This window comes from Pelophylax lessonae, assembly GCF_965119305.1.
Source record: "Pelophylax lessonae genome assembly, chromosome: 2".
NCBI classification, from domain to species: Eukaryota; Metazoa; Chordata; class Amphibia; order Anura; family Ranidae; genus Pelophylax; species Pelophylax lessonae.
This window is the reverse complement of record NC_138769.1, coordinates 8,246,406-8,261,437: the sequence shown is the minus strand read 5'-3', so window position 1 is coordinate 8,261,437 and position 15,032 is coordinate 8,246,406. Positions and strand designations below refer to the sequence as shown.

The window sequence follows — 15,032 nt, the reverse complement described above, 5'->3', positions numbered from 1 at the left end:
AACTCTCTGGGGCCGCACAAGGTCCACAGACCACAGTTTGGACACCCCTGAATAGTACAAGGGCCTGCCTGATTGGATACAGAGTGAATGAATAGATAGGTGGGTCCTCCTATTCCATAATTTATTTATTTTTTTAAAGTGAACTTAGTCTTTAATGAACTGTGCTAAAGTTTTAATGCATTAAATCAAGCGTTTCCAAACTACGGCCCTCCAGTTTTCAGGAACTACAATTCCCATCATGCCTAGTCATGTCTGTGAATGTCAGAGGTTTGCAATGGCTTATGGGTTGTGTAGTTCCGGAAAAGCTGGAGGGCCGTAGTTTGGCGATCCCTGCTATAAATAATCGCGTAGGATGTCCTGGTTGTTTTTTATTACGCACTGAAACCTATTGTGACCTGAATGATGGCAGATTATTTCACCTGGAATTCATTGTGGGTGTTCTATGGCATGGCCTATCATTATCACTACAGAGCAGAAGCAGGTAAGCAACCTGCATTAAGATGACCACAATCACTTGTACAGAGCCGACCTGGAGGAGTTTTATTCCGGAAGCTCTTTCTGCATTTGTAGATGTGAAGTCCGCATATAACACCTCCTCGGCTCTTCTGTCTGGTGTCACCTGTAATCGCTCTGTGCTGCCCCCTGCAGGTTTGTGTGTGAGGGGACGGTGGAGGAGAAGATCACCCAACTTCAGGAGAAGAAGAAGGAATTGGCAAAGAAGGTCCTCACCGGCAACAGCACCACCTTCACCAAACTCACCCTGGCCGATCTGCGGCTGCTTTTTGGGGTGTAACCTGAGTAGTCGCTCTATCGCCGGCGTAGTGTGGTGATACTGTCCTGGGTAGGCTGGTCTGCCCTCCCCCACACTACATCTACATCAGGTGGGCTCCAGACTTGTGTTGGATAACTGTTATTTACCTGTTTGGGTGCTTTTTATAAGTGTTCCTGAAAACGCTACATGACTTGTGAATGTCGCCGTCTGTATTATTTATTATATTTTTTCTGTTATGTGTAATAAAACTGAACTTTTATAAAATGTTGGTGTGTGTTCTTTATTGTTATAATTCGGTGGCCGGGGGTGAGGATATACACTACTACATGGGCAGCGCTATGGCTTAGTGGTTCGCACTATTGCCTTGCAGCACTGGGGTCCTCATTTCAAATCCCAGCCAGGGTCCTATCTGCACGGAGTATGCATGTTCTCCCTGTGCTTGTGGGGCATTCCTCCGTGTGCTTCAGTTTCTTCCTCCCGCACTCCAAGGACATGCCAATAGGTTCATTGGCTGCTGTCTAAGTTGGATGTAGTGTGGGAAAAATAAGTTTCTCTTACGTCCTCCGACAGTCGCCGCCATCTTCATATTCATCACAATGGGGTATTAGACTTTGCTCCGTAAGAGTAGCTAGGCAACAGAATATGTCAATATTAAAGCTTTTAACATATCCCCACCCCAGGGGGTGGTCCCCTCAGTCTATACCCTCCTGTTTCCTGCTTCAGTTTCAATGTCTAGCTTGTCAGGAGTAGCTGGATCTCTCTATGCTGGGGCATTTTGTCTCAGCCTTTATCTTCTTTTTTGATTTTTGTTTGAGTTTTTTCTCTCTCTTTACTTAGCTGTTCTTTTTGTCAGCATTAGTTAGTTCTTCTGATGAAGAGGATTCGTGCGGGCTGGGTCTCGGGCTGATCCCCCTGGTCGCAAGTTGTGGGTCAGTGGCTTCCCAGCCTGCCATCGAGCGTTCAGCCAGGTAACGCTCCTGGCACAGTGAACGACCCATCCCTGTTCGGTGCAGGGATGATTGGTGAGGTGGCTACCTCACTGGACGCTGTGCGGTTTCTTAACCCCGATTTTTTGCGTCCTGGATGCGACTCTCCCTGCCTCATGCGCAGCGGCTTGTTCGCCTGTGCGGGTTCCCCACGCCATTAGGAGGTAAGTGTATCTATGTGGGGACCTGTCTGTTGGGGGGGTGTCAGTCTGGGACTGTGTTACCCTGCCTGTGTTTCACACTATTGAAATCCCTGTCTCTCTGGCTGCATGCTGTGGGCTGCAAGGAGGGGGGGCTGTGCTGCACTGTCTGTGTCAGTTTGTGTATGTGTGAACGGCTGTGTGCTGTGGGGCATGATTTTTATCATGTTTGGGGCACTTTCAGCGACCGCTGCGGCGGTCCGCCATGTTTTTACATGCTATGCTGTGTTTAGTCCACCTCGCTGAGGTGGAGGAGCGGCGGTTTCGGCGCCATTTTGGCAGCGCTCGCTCCGGCCGCATGGTAGCACTGCGGGCGGCCATTTTCTTGTAGCCTTCCATAGGCTTTCATGGAGCGCCCTGTGGTGCATCGCTTCCTCTGCCTGGGTGCACCGATCGAGGCGGCAGCAGCAGCGATGGTCTCTACAGGTTTTTACCTCCCTATCCCTTTATCCTTGCCTGTGTTGAGCCTTTTTCTCCCGGTGGGGGTAAAAATTGTGCCAGTGTGTGTGTGCGGTGGGCAGCGCTCGCCGCGCTTGTTTAAGGGGCAGTTAACCCTTTACTTTCCGGCTTATCATTGGGGCAATGGATTCTCAGGGAAACGGATTTCCTACCACTTGGTGGGTGACCAAGGGCTGTTTTCCCCCCCAGGGGGGTTTTGGCTGCGGTTGTGTCTAATCTTGCTGCTCAGGTGCTAATGCTTGTGGCTGCTCAATCCACACAACGACCCAGAGTTTTCAATCTACTCTGATCAGAGTGTGCTGGTGATGGGGCTGCTATAGCTGGGGTCTCCTTATCAGGGTCCCGTTCCTCCCTGGGTCTTGTGGGGTCCGGGGTGGAGTCTGAGGTAGAAGGGGTGGATAATTCTCCCCCTGGCTCGCCTGAAGAGCTTGCACTCATGGATGAATTGGTTGCTTCTATCAAGCAAACACTGCGTTTACGGGTTGAACCATGTCCTCCTGCTGCCCTGGCAGCTTATGGGACGCAGAAAGACGCAAGACATCGCAGGTCTTTCCCTGCACTAATGATATTCAGCGCACTAAGAAACAAAGGTGCAATATACGCAAGCCTTTTTTTGCTGTACCAAGTAGGTTCTAGCTGCGTTGTCCTGTCACGCCCGCTACTGATGGGCGGTGGTGTGTGCCACCTCAGGTGGATCACGCGGTGGCGGTTTTGTATAGGTCCACTGCGATTCCTGCAGAGGATACCCCGGGGTTCCGGGATGCTACGGGCAGGAGGCTGGAGTCTCTTGCCCGTCATTCTTACTCTATTACGGGTTCTATGCAAATGGCTCTATTTGCTTCGCTTATGGCAGCCCAGGCTGCCGCGAATTGGACGCAGGTACTCAGGCGCGTCCTGGTGGCTGATTCAGCCTCACCGGCGACATTGGATTTGGTGGATCAAATCCATCAGGGTGTCATGTATTTGTGTGATGCGGACCTGGATATAGTACCGTTGGCTGCACGTGTACACAGTGTGGCGGTATTGTCTCGCCGCCTGGTTTGGTTGAAGTGTTGGTCTGTGGACCAATCTTCGCGCAAGACCTTAGCCAATCTGCCCTATGAGGGCTCTTGCCTTTTTGGCGAATCCTTGGATGCACTGATAAAGGGGGTCACGGGTGGTGAGAGCACGCTCCTGCCCCAATCCCACCAGGCTAAGGATGCTCATGGTATGAGGCATGCTTTTTTCGGCCCTCTCAGGGGTCCTTTCGTGCCTTTCGGTCGCCCTATAGGGGCAAACCATTCATAGGCCAAGGCTCCCAAAAGAAGCCGTGGTCAGGTAAGCATAAGTCCGGCCAGTCCGGATCCGCTGCCCATAACAATGCGGCCTGAAGGGGCGCCCTCACCCAGTTCTGGGGTGGGGGGACGCTTGCTCGGTTTTTCTTCAACCCTGGTTGGCCCGTGTTCGGGACAGGTGGGTTCAGGAAATCGTTCGTTCTGGTTACAAGATCGAGTTTTCTCTCCCGGCCGGAGAGCAGATTTTTTCCCTCAGGTGGTTCCGGTGCCTCATCGGGACAGATTTCGGGGGTTCTCTTCCAATCTGTTCACTGTGCCCAAGGAGGAGGGCAGGGTACGTCCAATTCTGGACTTACAGGCTCTGTACCGCTTGTGCGGGTTCGCAAGTTCCGCATGGAATCCCTGCGGTCGGTGGTGGCTGCCCAGGTTCCGGGGGAATTCATGGCTTCCATCGACTTGAAGGATGCGTGCCTTCACATCCCGTTTTTCGAGGGTCACCAGAGGTGTCTTCGATTTGCCATTGCGGAGGATCATTGCCAATTCGTGGCGTTACCTTTTGGTCTCGCTTCGGCTCATGGGTTTTTTCGCCAAGGTGCTTGCACCGGTTTCTGGCTTTGTTGAGAGCCCAGGGCATCTCTGTCCTGGGGTATCTGGAAGTTTTTCTGGTTCGGTCTGCGACCAGCCAGGGTCTGGAGGAGGACCTGTCCTTCGCGATGCTGACTCTCAGGAGTTTGATTGGGCGATTGATTTTCCATAGTCGACGCTGTGTCCGTCGATTCGTCTTCCCTACCTGGGAATGATTCTGGACTCGGTCCAGGCGAAGGTCTTCCTACCGGACGACAAACTCAGGATTCTTCAGGAGAAGTCAGGTACCTCAGGGACGTTCCGTGCTCGTCACTCTGGACACGCACGAGATGTCTGGGATTGATGGTCTCGGCTTTCGAGGCGATTCCCTTCGCCCAGTTTCACACGCGGGGTCTCCAAGCGGAGATCCTGTCCAGGTGGGACGGGCGACCGCACTCTCTGGATCCGGATTTCGTTGGGCCATCGCACCAGAAGGGATCTTCTGTGGTGGCTCCAGTCCCCGGCGGTGTCAGGGGGCAAGTCTTTTCGTCCTCTCTCATGGACGGTGGTCACCACGGATGCCAGCCTGTCGGGTTGGGGTGGTGTTCTGGGCGTTCTGTCCGCCCAGGGAACTTGGTCGGAGGCGGAATCCTCCCTTCCGGTCAGCATTCTGGAATTGCGTGCGATGAATCTCTGCCTTCAACGTTGGCCGGACAGGCTGCAGGGCTGTCCGGTTCGGGTGCAGACGGACATTGCCACGGCGGTGGCTTACGTCATTCGCCAAGGGGGCACCAAGAGGGCCCGGGTGGCTCGGGAAGTGGCCGACATTCTGTCTTGTGTCGAGACGCATGTCCCGGCGATATCGGCGGTTCACATTCCGGGGGTGGAGAACTGGCGGGCGGATTATCTGATGCCGCCAGTCCCTGGACCAGGGGGAATGGCCCCTCCGTCCGGGTGTTCTCCAGATGTTGTTCGCGACGTGGGGTCTTCCGGAGGTGGCCCTGTTCGCGTCTCGTCTGAACAGCAAGGTGAACAGGTTCGTGGCAAGGCCACGCGATCCTCGGGCAGACGCGTCAGACGCGTTGGTAGCTCCGTGGCATCAGTACCGACTGATGTATGCGTTTTCACCGTTTCAATTGCTGCCCAGGTTCCTTCGCAGGTTGGTCTCGGAACCAAAACACGGTGATTCTTGTGACACCGGACTGGCCTCGCCGGTCCTGGTACGCAGACCTTGTGCATTTGGCGGTCGACGCCCCGTGGCGTCTGCCTCTTCGGGAAGATCTCCGGTCTCAAGGGCTGATATTTCATCCTGCCTTGCAGTCGCTGGCTTTGCCGGCCTGGCTGTTGAAACCGAGGTCCTGAGGGATAGGGGTCTCTCCCCTGAGGTCATTCACACTTTGGTCGACGCGAGGAATTTTTCCTCGGGGTAGGTCTTTTACCGTATTTCGGAGGCCTATTTTGCCTGGTGTGAGTTCAGGGGGTCTTCACCTCGCCCGTGGTCGGTGTCTGGGGTGTTGTCCTTCCTTCGAAAGGGTGTTGACAGCGTTTGGCGCTGGCTACGGTCAAGGGTCAGGTGTCTGCGATGGCCGTTCTTTTTTCAACGTCCTATGGCATCTATCTCCTTGATTGGCACTTTTGTTCGGGGAGGGTGCCTCTGCCTCCTTGGGACTGGAATCTTGTTCTAAAATTATAAAGAAGGTTGAGACCGGCGCTACCTTTAAAGTGCTAATGTGCCAAATAAATAAATAAATAGTGTATAAGTAAAGTGCTGAAGTGTATTATTTATTTAAAGTGCTCATATTCTGAGTGATAACGGGTTGGGTATTGCAACATTTATCATAAGTGCTAGTGCCAGAAAAAAACTTGAAAAAAGAAACCAAACCCGGTGCTTTTATTCAAAATAATAATGTGTATTACAGTGATAAAGTGTGGAAGTTTACATAAATGACATATACATAAACGGTGCTTATTTTATTGGAAAAAATGACTGTAAATAATCCCTGTTATTATTACGTGCTGTGATCATAAAGTGATGTGAAACTTTCCATATATATGCAAGAAAATGAATAAATTAAATAAATTAGTAAGTCCTCTTTAGTGGAGAAATGAAAAAACAGGTGTTGAACAAAGAAAAAAAAATAGAGCACGGATTGCAAACACCACTGTAGCCACTAGGTGTCGCACCCGGCCAATATACCACCTGTGTATCGATAGGGACCAATATGGAATCCTGGGGTTCCCTCACCACGGTCTCTCCTCGTCCGGAGTACCTCAGGATATAAAAAGAGAGAGAGAGGGGGACCCCTTGGTGCGATGTATAGTGCCAATCTTTTAAATGGCGAGGTAGTAACTCACGGTTAGGCTGTCCTCGATCAGTAAAGAGTAGCCGGGAAGCTTCCGCGTTCCACGGCCCAAGCTCCAAATACCGGAAGTGACGTAGTGACGTAAGACTCCACCCTACGCGTTTCGTAATGCAACGTCTACTGGAGCGGCGTCAACATATCGGGCTCCCGGTGTTAAATAGCCGCACTGTCTCCTAGGTAACCAAATGGCTTCCGCCGCCATATTGGTGCTCTCGGACCCGAAGCCGGACGGAGGACACCTTTAGCCTCACTGCAATGCCGGCATTTTTGGGAGTGGCAGCTTTCATCATTTCGGGGACAGCCAATACCGATCAAGGTGTGTATGTGAACTTGCGAATCATGCGAAAAAATAAAAATAAAAATAGTTTTATTTCAAAAAATTCTTCTCCGCAATGAAAAGGGAAATAAAAACAAAAACTTTATTTAAAAATGGCGACAATGGAACTATCTGATAGCCAGACTAATAACCAATTCCATGGAATATATACCACTTCTCTCTGCAGGCCCATTCTGATATTCAGTGTGCAAAGGGGAACAGCCAAAGGGCATGTCAGAAAGGTTTTCTTAAATAACAGGGTAATACTGGATGGTTAATGATTTAAAATTTGTATATAGAGAGTAAAAAAATTTATATTGATAAAAGTAAAGATGAAAAACAAAAATTATAAAATATGATAAAATAATTTATATTGAGATAATGTCTATTCATTGGAGTTCTTCTGATTTAATGTTCGTGTTGTTGTTGCTTCGGATGTATTCCTAAATGTTTAAACGGGATCAACCATATTATCCAATTTACATATTTTAGTCATGTTGATTTTATATTGATGCTGGATGAGAAGGCTTATTCCTATTCGTCATTAAGCTGAATAAAAATTTCACGCATTTATTTTTTGTTTGATTTTATATTGATGCTGGATGAGAACGCTTATTCCTGTTCCTCTTTATGCTGAATAAAAAATTCCACAAAAAGTTTTCACGTATTTATTTTCCATTTGCACCATGCTGCTTGGCAAAAAATATAAAAAATATATAGTTCAATGGTTTTTAAAATCATTTTTTATATTCAAAATTATATGTTGAGGTTGGACAAAAGGGCTCCTCAGGATTATTGTTCTTTTGTGGTCTTTTTTGAGAGGCAATTTTCTTTCATGTGTGTATATATATATACACGTGTAGTGCGGGTGACCCCAAATATATATACAGTTGCTAGATAGAACAATTTATTCCACTAGGAGAAAGTTTTTTTGTGTTTTTTTGCTTATAGCGATTATTTACCGTATGGTGATAATATTTAAAGCAGAAAATATGTTGCTGGGAGTTTGCTTACGGGCAATGTAAAAATATACAATAAAAATGCAGATATGCTTAAAGATGTAAAATACAAATATCCAGGAATTAAAAACCATAGAACGATTATTATGGTTCTCCATAAGAAAAAGATAAAAATAATTTTTTAAAATTATGTAAGAGGTATGAAATTTAATTAATATAGGAAATTGGATAAAAACCTCTAAAAACTTTTTATAAGATGGGAATCCTTTAAAATCCTATTACAAACCTTTTCTTAAAAATTGGGTACTAAAAAGGAAGGATTTTTTTAAAAGGATTTTTTAAAAAGGATTTTTTTAAAAAGGAACTCTTTGAAAAGATAAAAGGTGGAGGGGGGAGGGGGGGGGGAAGTTCAAGATAAAGGATAAAATGTATATAAAATTGTGGATTAGATGTCTGTTATAAAACAGTTTAGATCTATATCTACATTCAACCCATCAGGGCGAAGAGATCTCATCAGAAAAATCCACTTAGTTTCGTTTCTTGATATCATCCTTTTCTTGTTTCCTCCTCTCCAATCCCCTTTAATTTTGTCAATTCCATAGAAAATTAAGCCAGATGGGTTTTTTGCATGTTTTTCTTTAAAATGTCTTGAAAGGTTATGTTTGTCGAACCCCTTTTTAATATTTTTTATATGTTCCCTAATTCTTACATATAGGGGACGAGTTGTTCTGCCTATATATTGTAAATGACAGGGGCATTCGATGACATAGGTTACATGTGTACTATTGCAGGTGATGGTTTCCCTTATTTTATACTCTACACCTGTGGTGTGAGATTTAAATCTATCAGTCTTCCTTGGTTGATGTCTATTATTCCTACAAGGAAGGCAGTTCCGACACCTAAAAAAACCATTAATGTTTGTAGGCAATTTTATTGTTTTTGGGGGATTCACCACGTTGTGTACCACCTTGTCTCTCAGTGTAGGTGCTCTCCTGTATACAAAGGATGGTTTATTAGGCAAAATTTTCTTGAGTGTCCTGTCCGCTGTAAGAATGGGCCAATATTTCTTGATTATTTTCTCCACATCTTTATGCTGCCTATTATAGCCAGTAATAAAGGCAAATTCATGTTTGTTATGTTTGGCTTTTTTCCTCCCATTTTCTTTTATCAGATCCTTTCTATCAGTGTTCTTTATCATGTTCTTTAAAATTTCCAGGTTTTTCTTTTTGTATCCTTTTTCCACAAACCTTTGTATAAGGGCATCTGCTTGTGTGTTAAAATCTTGAATATTACTGCAGTTTCTCCGTATGCGTAATAGTTGCCCTTTCGGGATGTTGCCCAACCACTGTGGGTGGTGGCAGCTTCTAATTGGAATATATCCATTCTTGTCTGTTTTTTTAAAAAAGGTCTTACTCGCCAATTTCCCATCCTGTTTAAAAAGTTCCAAATCTAAAAAAGCCACTTTACGGTTATCCCAATTTCCTGTAAACGTAATTCCATAAGCATTTGCGCTGATTTCATCAAAAAAGTTTTGTAATGATTCCATATCTCCTCTCCATATCAGAATAATATCATCTATATACCTCTGGTAATACTTTAAATTTGGCCTTTCCACACTGAAAACTTGCTCCTCTTCCCATTTTTGCATGAAGATATTAGCAACGCTGGGGGCATACTTTGCCCCCATAGCTACTCCTTTTGTTTGGCCATAGTATCTTCCTTTATACCAGAAGTAATTCGAGTTCATTGCCATTTTCAGACCTTCTAAAATAAAGTGCACCTGTGCATGTTTTAGATCTGTGTTTTTAAAAAGGGCCCACTCTACGCTATCCAGCCCATCTTGTTGTACTATATTAGTATATAGCGAATTTACGTCAATGGTGACAAGGATATCTTCATCCCTAATTTCCAACTTCTGAATATCCGATAATAGTTGTTTGCTGTCTCTGAGGTACGATTTACCTTTAGGTACCAGGGGTTGTAAGAATTTGTCCAGATACTCTCCTAATCGAGAGTGGACAGAATTAATGCCACTCACTATGGGGCGCCCTGGTGGTTTCTCTTCATTTTTATGTATTTTGGGTAAATAATATATGACTGGTGTTTTTGCAGCTTCCAAATGTAGATATTTTGCCTCTTTACTATTTAAAATGCCCAAGTCTTTTCCTTTCTTAATATATGTTTTCAGATTTTTTTCGTATTTCTTTTTGGGGTCCCCAGGGAGTTTTTTGTATGTGTCTTCCGCACTGAGGAGATGCTCCATTTCGTCCTCATAATCTTTTTGGTTTAGGATGACCAGACCTCCTCCCTTGTCAGCTGGTCTGATAACAATTCCTTTCTTTTTTTCAAGTTTTTTGATCGTATTCCAAATATCTTTTTCTTTTCTATTTTTTATCTTTAAAGCTCTAATTTCTTCTTCCACCATCCTTTTAAAAACTTCTAAATTTTCATTATGGGGATTTTTTGGGTTGAAAGTCGACCTGTTTTTAAGTGCAGTGTGCCTAAATCCAGTATTTTCTGAAGGATTTCCATTCTCACCTTTAATTTCAAAAAATTTTTTGATATTAATCTTGCGTATATACTTTTGCAGGTCTATATAAGCCTCGAATTTGTCCAAATTTTTATCCGGCGCATACTTAAGGCCTAAATCCAGAAGCCTCAGTTCATCATCATCAAAGGTAATGCTGCTTAGATTAAAAATTCCTTTTCCTATTGTTCTCTCCTTCTTTTTCTTAGACCCCCCTCGTTTGCCCCTTGGCCTCCGTTTCCTCCATATTCGTAGAACCTCTGGGGATCCTCTCTCCTGTGCGAATCGTATCCTCCTTGTCTTGGGGGGCCTTGATGATTTTCCCGTTGGGGCCTTTCTCTGTCTTCCCTCCAATTTATGTGTTGATTCCCTTGTGGTCTGTGGGGTCCTCTCGGGCCCCCTTGGTACTGTCCCTGTCTCCAGGGTTGGTGCCAACCATTGTTCCTCCATTGGCCTTGATGTCCTTGAGGGCCTCCTCTGGGTGGTCTTCCCCTGTTCCCCCTGGGAAAAAAACCCCTTCTGGGAGGAGGTCCTCTGTTGTTGTAATGGTCATCTGAGTATTGTCTTGGGGGAGGTCCCCTATTTTCGTAATGGTCATCTGAGTAGTGTCTTAAGGGAGAGAACCTATTGTATGTGTCAATGCGATTATGGGAATTATATGGTGTTCTGTTTTCCGAATATGCATTATCTCTGTGGTCAGTATAAATTGGTCTTTGTTCCAGGGATCTTTCTCCATTTGTTCTTCCTCCGTTTGCTGGCGTTCTGGGAGTTCTGGGGGTTCTAGTGGTTGCAGGTGTTCCGACTTCCATCCAAGAATCCTCATCATCTTCTCCCATTTCAGAAGGTTCCCTGGAGTCCAAGTGGATAGGATCCACACTAGCTCCTAGCCCATTATATAGTTCATCTGATTGCCATTTATATACATCTTTATTCCTGTAGTCCAAGATGTCCCTTTTATACTTCTTCTGTTTTTTAGCTTGTATTGTCTTGTCATACTTTTGTATGGCATCCTGAAGTGCTTTCTCTTTATTCTTGTACTCTGTTGTGTCCGCATATGGTGCTAGCTGTTCTTTAAGTTGTATGATAGTGCTTTCAATTTTTTTAAGTTTGAATTGTCTCCTTTTAATAAGCATCAATAGGAGTTCCTTCTCGCACTTATTAAAAAAGGCATACCATTGGTCCAGGAGGGTTGGGTCTGTGATATGATCATTGGGGGAGATATCCCACCTCAGTCTCCTAGGTGTTATTTCTTCCTTTGTGTATTTTTCCAAGGTTACTATATCCCACCAGACCCGTAGCTGCTTTTCCATGTTGTGTTTTAATTGCTTAAAAGAACCCTCCATGTCCTGTCTCTGTATAATGGTATCCTGATCAAAAATTTCTTCCACATTCACTGCTCTAGAGGTCATGTATTTAAAGATCTCCATTCTGCTGCTAGGTCTTGATGAAGTCACCAAGGTGTCTTCGCAAGAGATGTTTTATGCAGGAGGTGACCAGCGCTATGGAGTTTATAATAAATACAAAAAAAGACCTAAGGTGTAAGCTGCCAACAACCAACCCTGAAAGGGTTAAAAGTGATAAAATTATAAAGAAGGTTGAGACCGGCGCTACCTTTAAAGTGCTAATGTGCCAAATAAATAAATAAATAGTGTATAAGTAAAGTGCTGAAGTGTATTATTTATTTAAAGTGCTCATATTCTGAGTGATAACGGGTTGGGTATTGCAACATTTATCATAAGTGCTAGTGCCAGAAAAAAACTTGAAAAAAGAAACCAAACCCGGTGCTTTTATTCAAAATAATAATGTGTATTACAGTGATAAAGTGTGGAAGTTTACATAAATGACATATACATAAACGGTGCTTATTTTATTGGAAAAAATGACTGTAAATAATCCCTGTTATTATTACGTGCTGTGATCATAAAGTGATGTGAAACTTTCCATATATATGCAAGAAAATGAATAAATTAAATAAATTAGTAAGTCCTCTTTAGTGGAGAAATGAAAAAACAGGTGTTGAACAAAGAAAAAAAAATAGAGCACGGATTGCAAACACCACTGTAGCCACTAGGTGTCGCACCCGGCCAATATACCACCTGTGTATCGATAGGGACCAATATGGAATCCTGGGGTTCCCTCACCACGGTCTCTCCTCGTCCGGAGTACCTCAGGATATAAAAAGAGAGAGAGAGGGGGACCCCTTGGTGCGATGTATAGTGCCAATCTTTTAAATGGCGAGGTAGTAACTCACGGTTAGGCTGTCCTCGATCAGTAAAGAGTAGCCGGGAAGCTTCCGCGTTCCACGGCCCAAGCTCCAAATACCGGAAGTGACGTAGTGACGTAAGACTCCACCCTACGCGTTTCGTAATGCAACGTCTACTGGAGCGGCGTCAACATATCGGGCTCTCGGTGTTAAATAGCCGCACTGTCTCCTAGGTAACCAAATGGCTTCCGCCGCCATATTGGTGCTCTCGGACCCGAAGCCGGATGGAGGACACCTTTAGCCTCACTGCAATGCTGGCATTTTTGGGAGTGGCAGCTTTCATCATTTCGGGGACAGCCAATACCGATCAAGGTGTGTATGTGAACTTGCGAATCATGCGAAAAAATAAAAATAAAAATAAAAATAGTTTTATTTCAAAAAATTCTTCTCCGCAATGAAAAGGGAAATAAAAACAAAAACTTTATTTAAAAATGGCGACAATGGAACTATCTGATAGCCAGACTAATAACCAATTCCATGGAATATATACCACTTCTCTCTGCAGGCCCATTCTGATATTCAGTGTGCAAAGGGGAACAGCCAAAGGGCATGTCAGAAAGGTTTTCTTAAATAACAGGGTAATACTGGATGGTTAATGATTTAAAATTTGTATATAGAGAGTAAAAAAATTTATATTGATAAAAGTAAAGATGAAAAACAAAAATTATAAAATATGATAAAATAATTTATATTGAGATAATGTCTATTCATTGGAGTTCTTCTGATTTAATGTTCGTGTTGTTGTTGCTTCGGATGTATTCCTAAATGTTTAAACGGGATCAACCATATTATCCAATTTACATATTTTAGTCATGTTGATTTTATATTGATGCTGGATGAGAAGGCTTATTCCTATTCGTCATTAAGCTGAATAAAAATTTCACGCATTTATTTTTTGTTTGATTTTATATTGATGCTGAATGAGAACGCTTATTCCTGTTCCTCTTTATGCTGAATAAAAAATTCCACAAAAAGTTTTCACGTATTTATTTTCCATTTGCACCATGCTGCTTGGCAAAAAATATAAAAAATATATAGTTCAATGGTTTTTAAAATCATTTTTTATATTCAAAATTATATGTTGAGGTTGGACAAAAGGGCTCCTCAGGATTATTGTTCTTTTGTGGTCTTTTTTGAGAGGCAATTTTCTTTCATGTGTGTGTATATATATATACACGTGTAGTGCGGGTGACCCCAAATATATATACAGTTGCTAGATAGAACAATTTATTCCACTAGGAGAAAGTTTTTTTGTGTTTTTTTGCTTATAGCGATTATTTACCGTATGGTGATAATATTTAAAGCAGAAAATATGTTCCTCCCCCCTCCACCTTTTATCTTTTCAAAGAGTTCCTTTTTAAAAAAATCCTTTTTAAAAAATCCTTTTAAAAAAATCCTTCCTTTTTAGTACCCAATTTTTAAGAAAAGGTTTGTAATAGGATTTTAAAGGATTCCCATCTTATAAAAAGTTTTTAGAGGTTTTTATCCAATTTCCTATATTAATTAAATTTCATACCTCTTACATAATTTTAAAAAATTATTTTTATCTTTTTCTTATGGAGAACCATAATAATCGTTCTATGGTTTTTAATTCCTGGATATTTGTATTTTACATCTTTAAGCATATCTGCATTTTTATTGTATATTTTTACATTGCCCGTAAGCAAACTCCCAGCAACATATTTTCTGCTTTAAATATTATCACCATACGGTAAATAATCGCTATAAGCAAAAAAACACAAAAAAACTTTCTCCTAGTGGAATAAATTGTTCTATCTAGCAACTGTATATATATTTGGGGTCACCCGCACTACACGTGTATATATATATACACACATGAAAGAAAATTGCCTCTCAAAAAAGACCACAAAAGAACAATAATCCTGAGGAGCCCTTTTGTCCAACCTCAACATATAATTTTGAATATAAAAAATGATTTTAAAAACCATTGAACTATATATTTTTTATATTTTTTGCCAAGCAGCATGGTGCAAATGGAAAATAAATACGTGAAAACTTTTTGTGGAATTTTTTATTCAGCATAAAGAGGAACAGGAATAAGCGTTCTCATCCAGCATCAATATAAAATCAAACAAAAAATAAATGCGTGAAATTTTTATTCAGCTTAATGACGAATAGGAATAAGCCTTCTCATCCAGCATCAATATAAAATCAACATGACTAAAATATGTAAATTGGATAATATGGTTGATCCCGTTTAAACATTTAGGAATACATCCGAAGCAACAACAACACGAACATTAAATCAGAAGAACTCCAATGAATAGACATTATCTCAATATAAATTATTTTATCATATTTTATAATTTTTGTTTTTCATCTTTACTT

The 15,032-nt window shown here is 42.9% G+C and overlaps 1 protein-coding gene and 1 pseudogene across 2 annotated transcripts in view; both read left to right on the top strand.

The window, feature by feature from the left end:
- Positions 1-920, top strand: part of TTF2 (transcription termination factor 2) — an 83,957-nt gene extending 83,037 nt beyond the window's left edge. The window contains exon 25 of the mRNA XM_082245327.1: positions 649-920. Within this exon, the coding sequence (XP_082101453.1) occupies positions 649-793 (145 nt within the window). The 3' untranslated portion in view covers positions 794-920. The remainder of the gene's footprint in view (positions 1-648) is intronic.
- Positions 1-15,032, top strand: part of LOC309545902 — a 1,177,957-nt pseudogene that overhangs the window by 569,295 nt on the left and 593,630 nt on the right. The window lies entirely within an intron of this gene.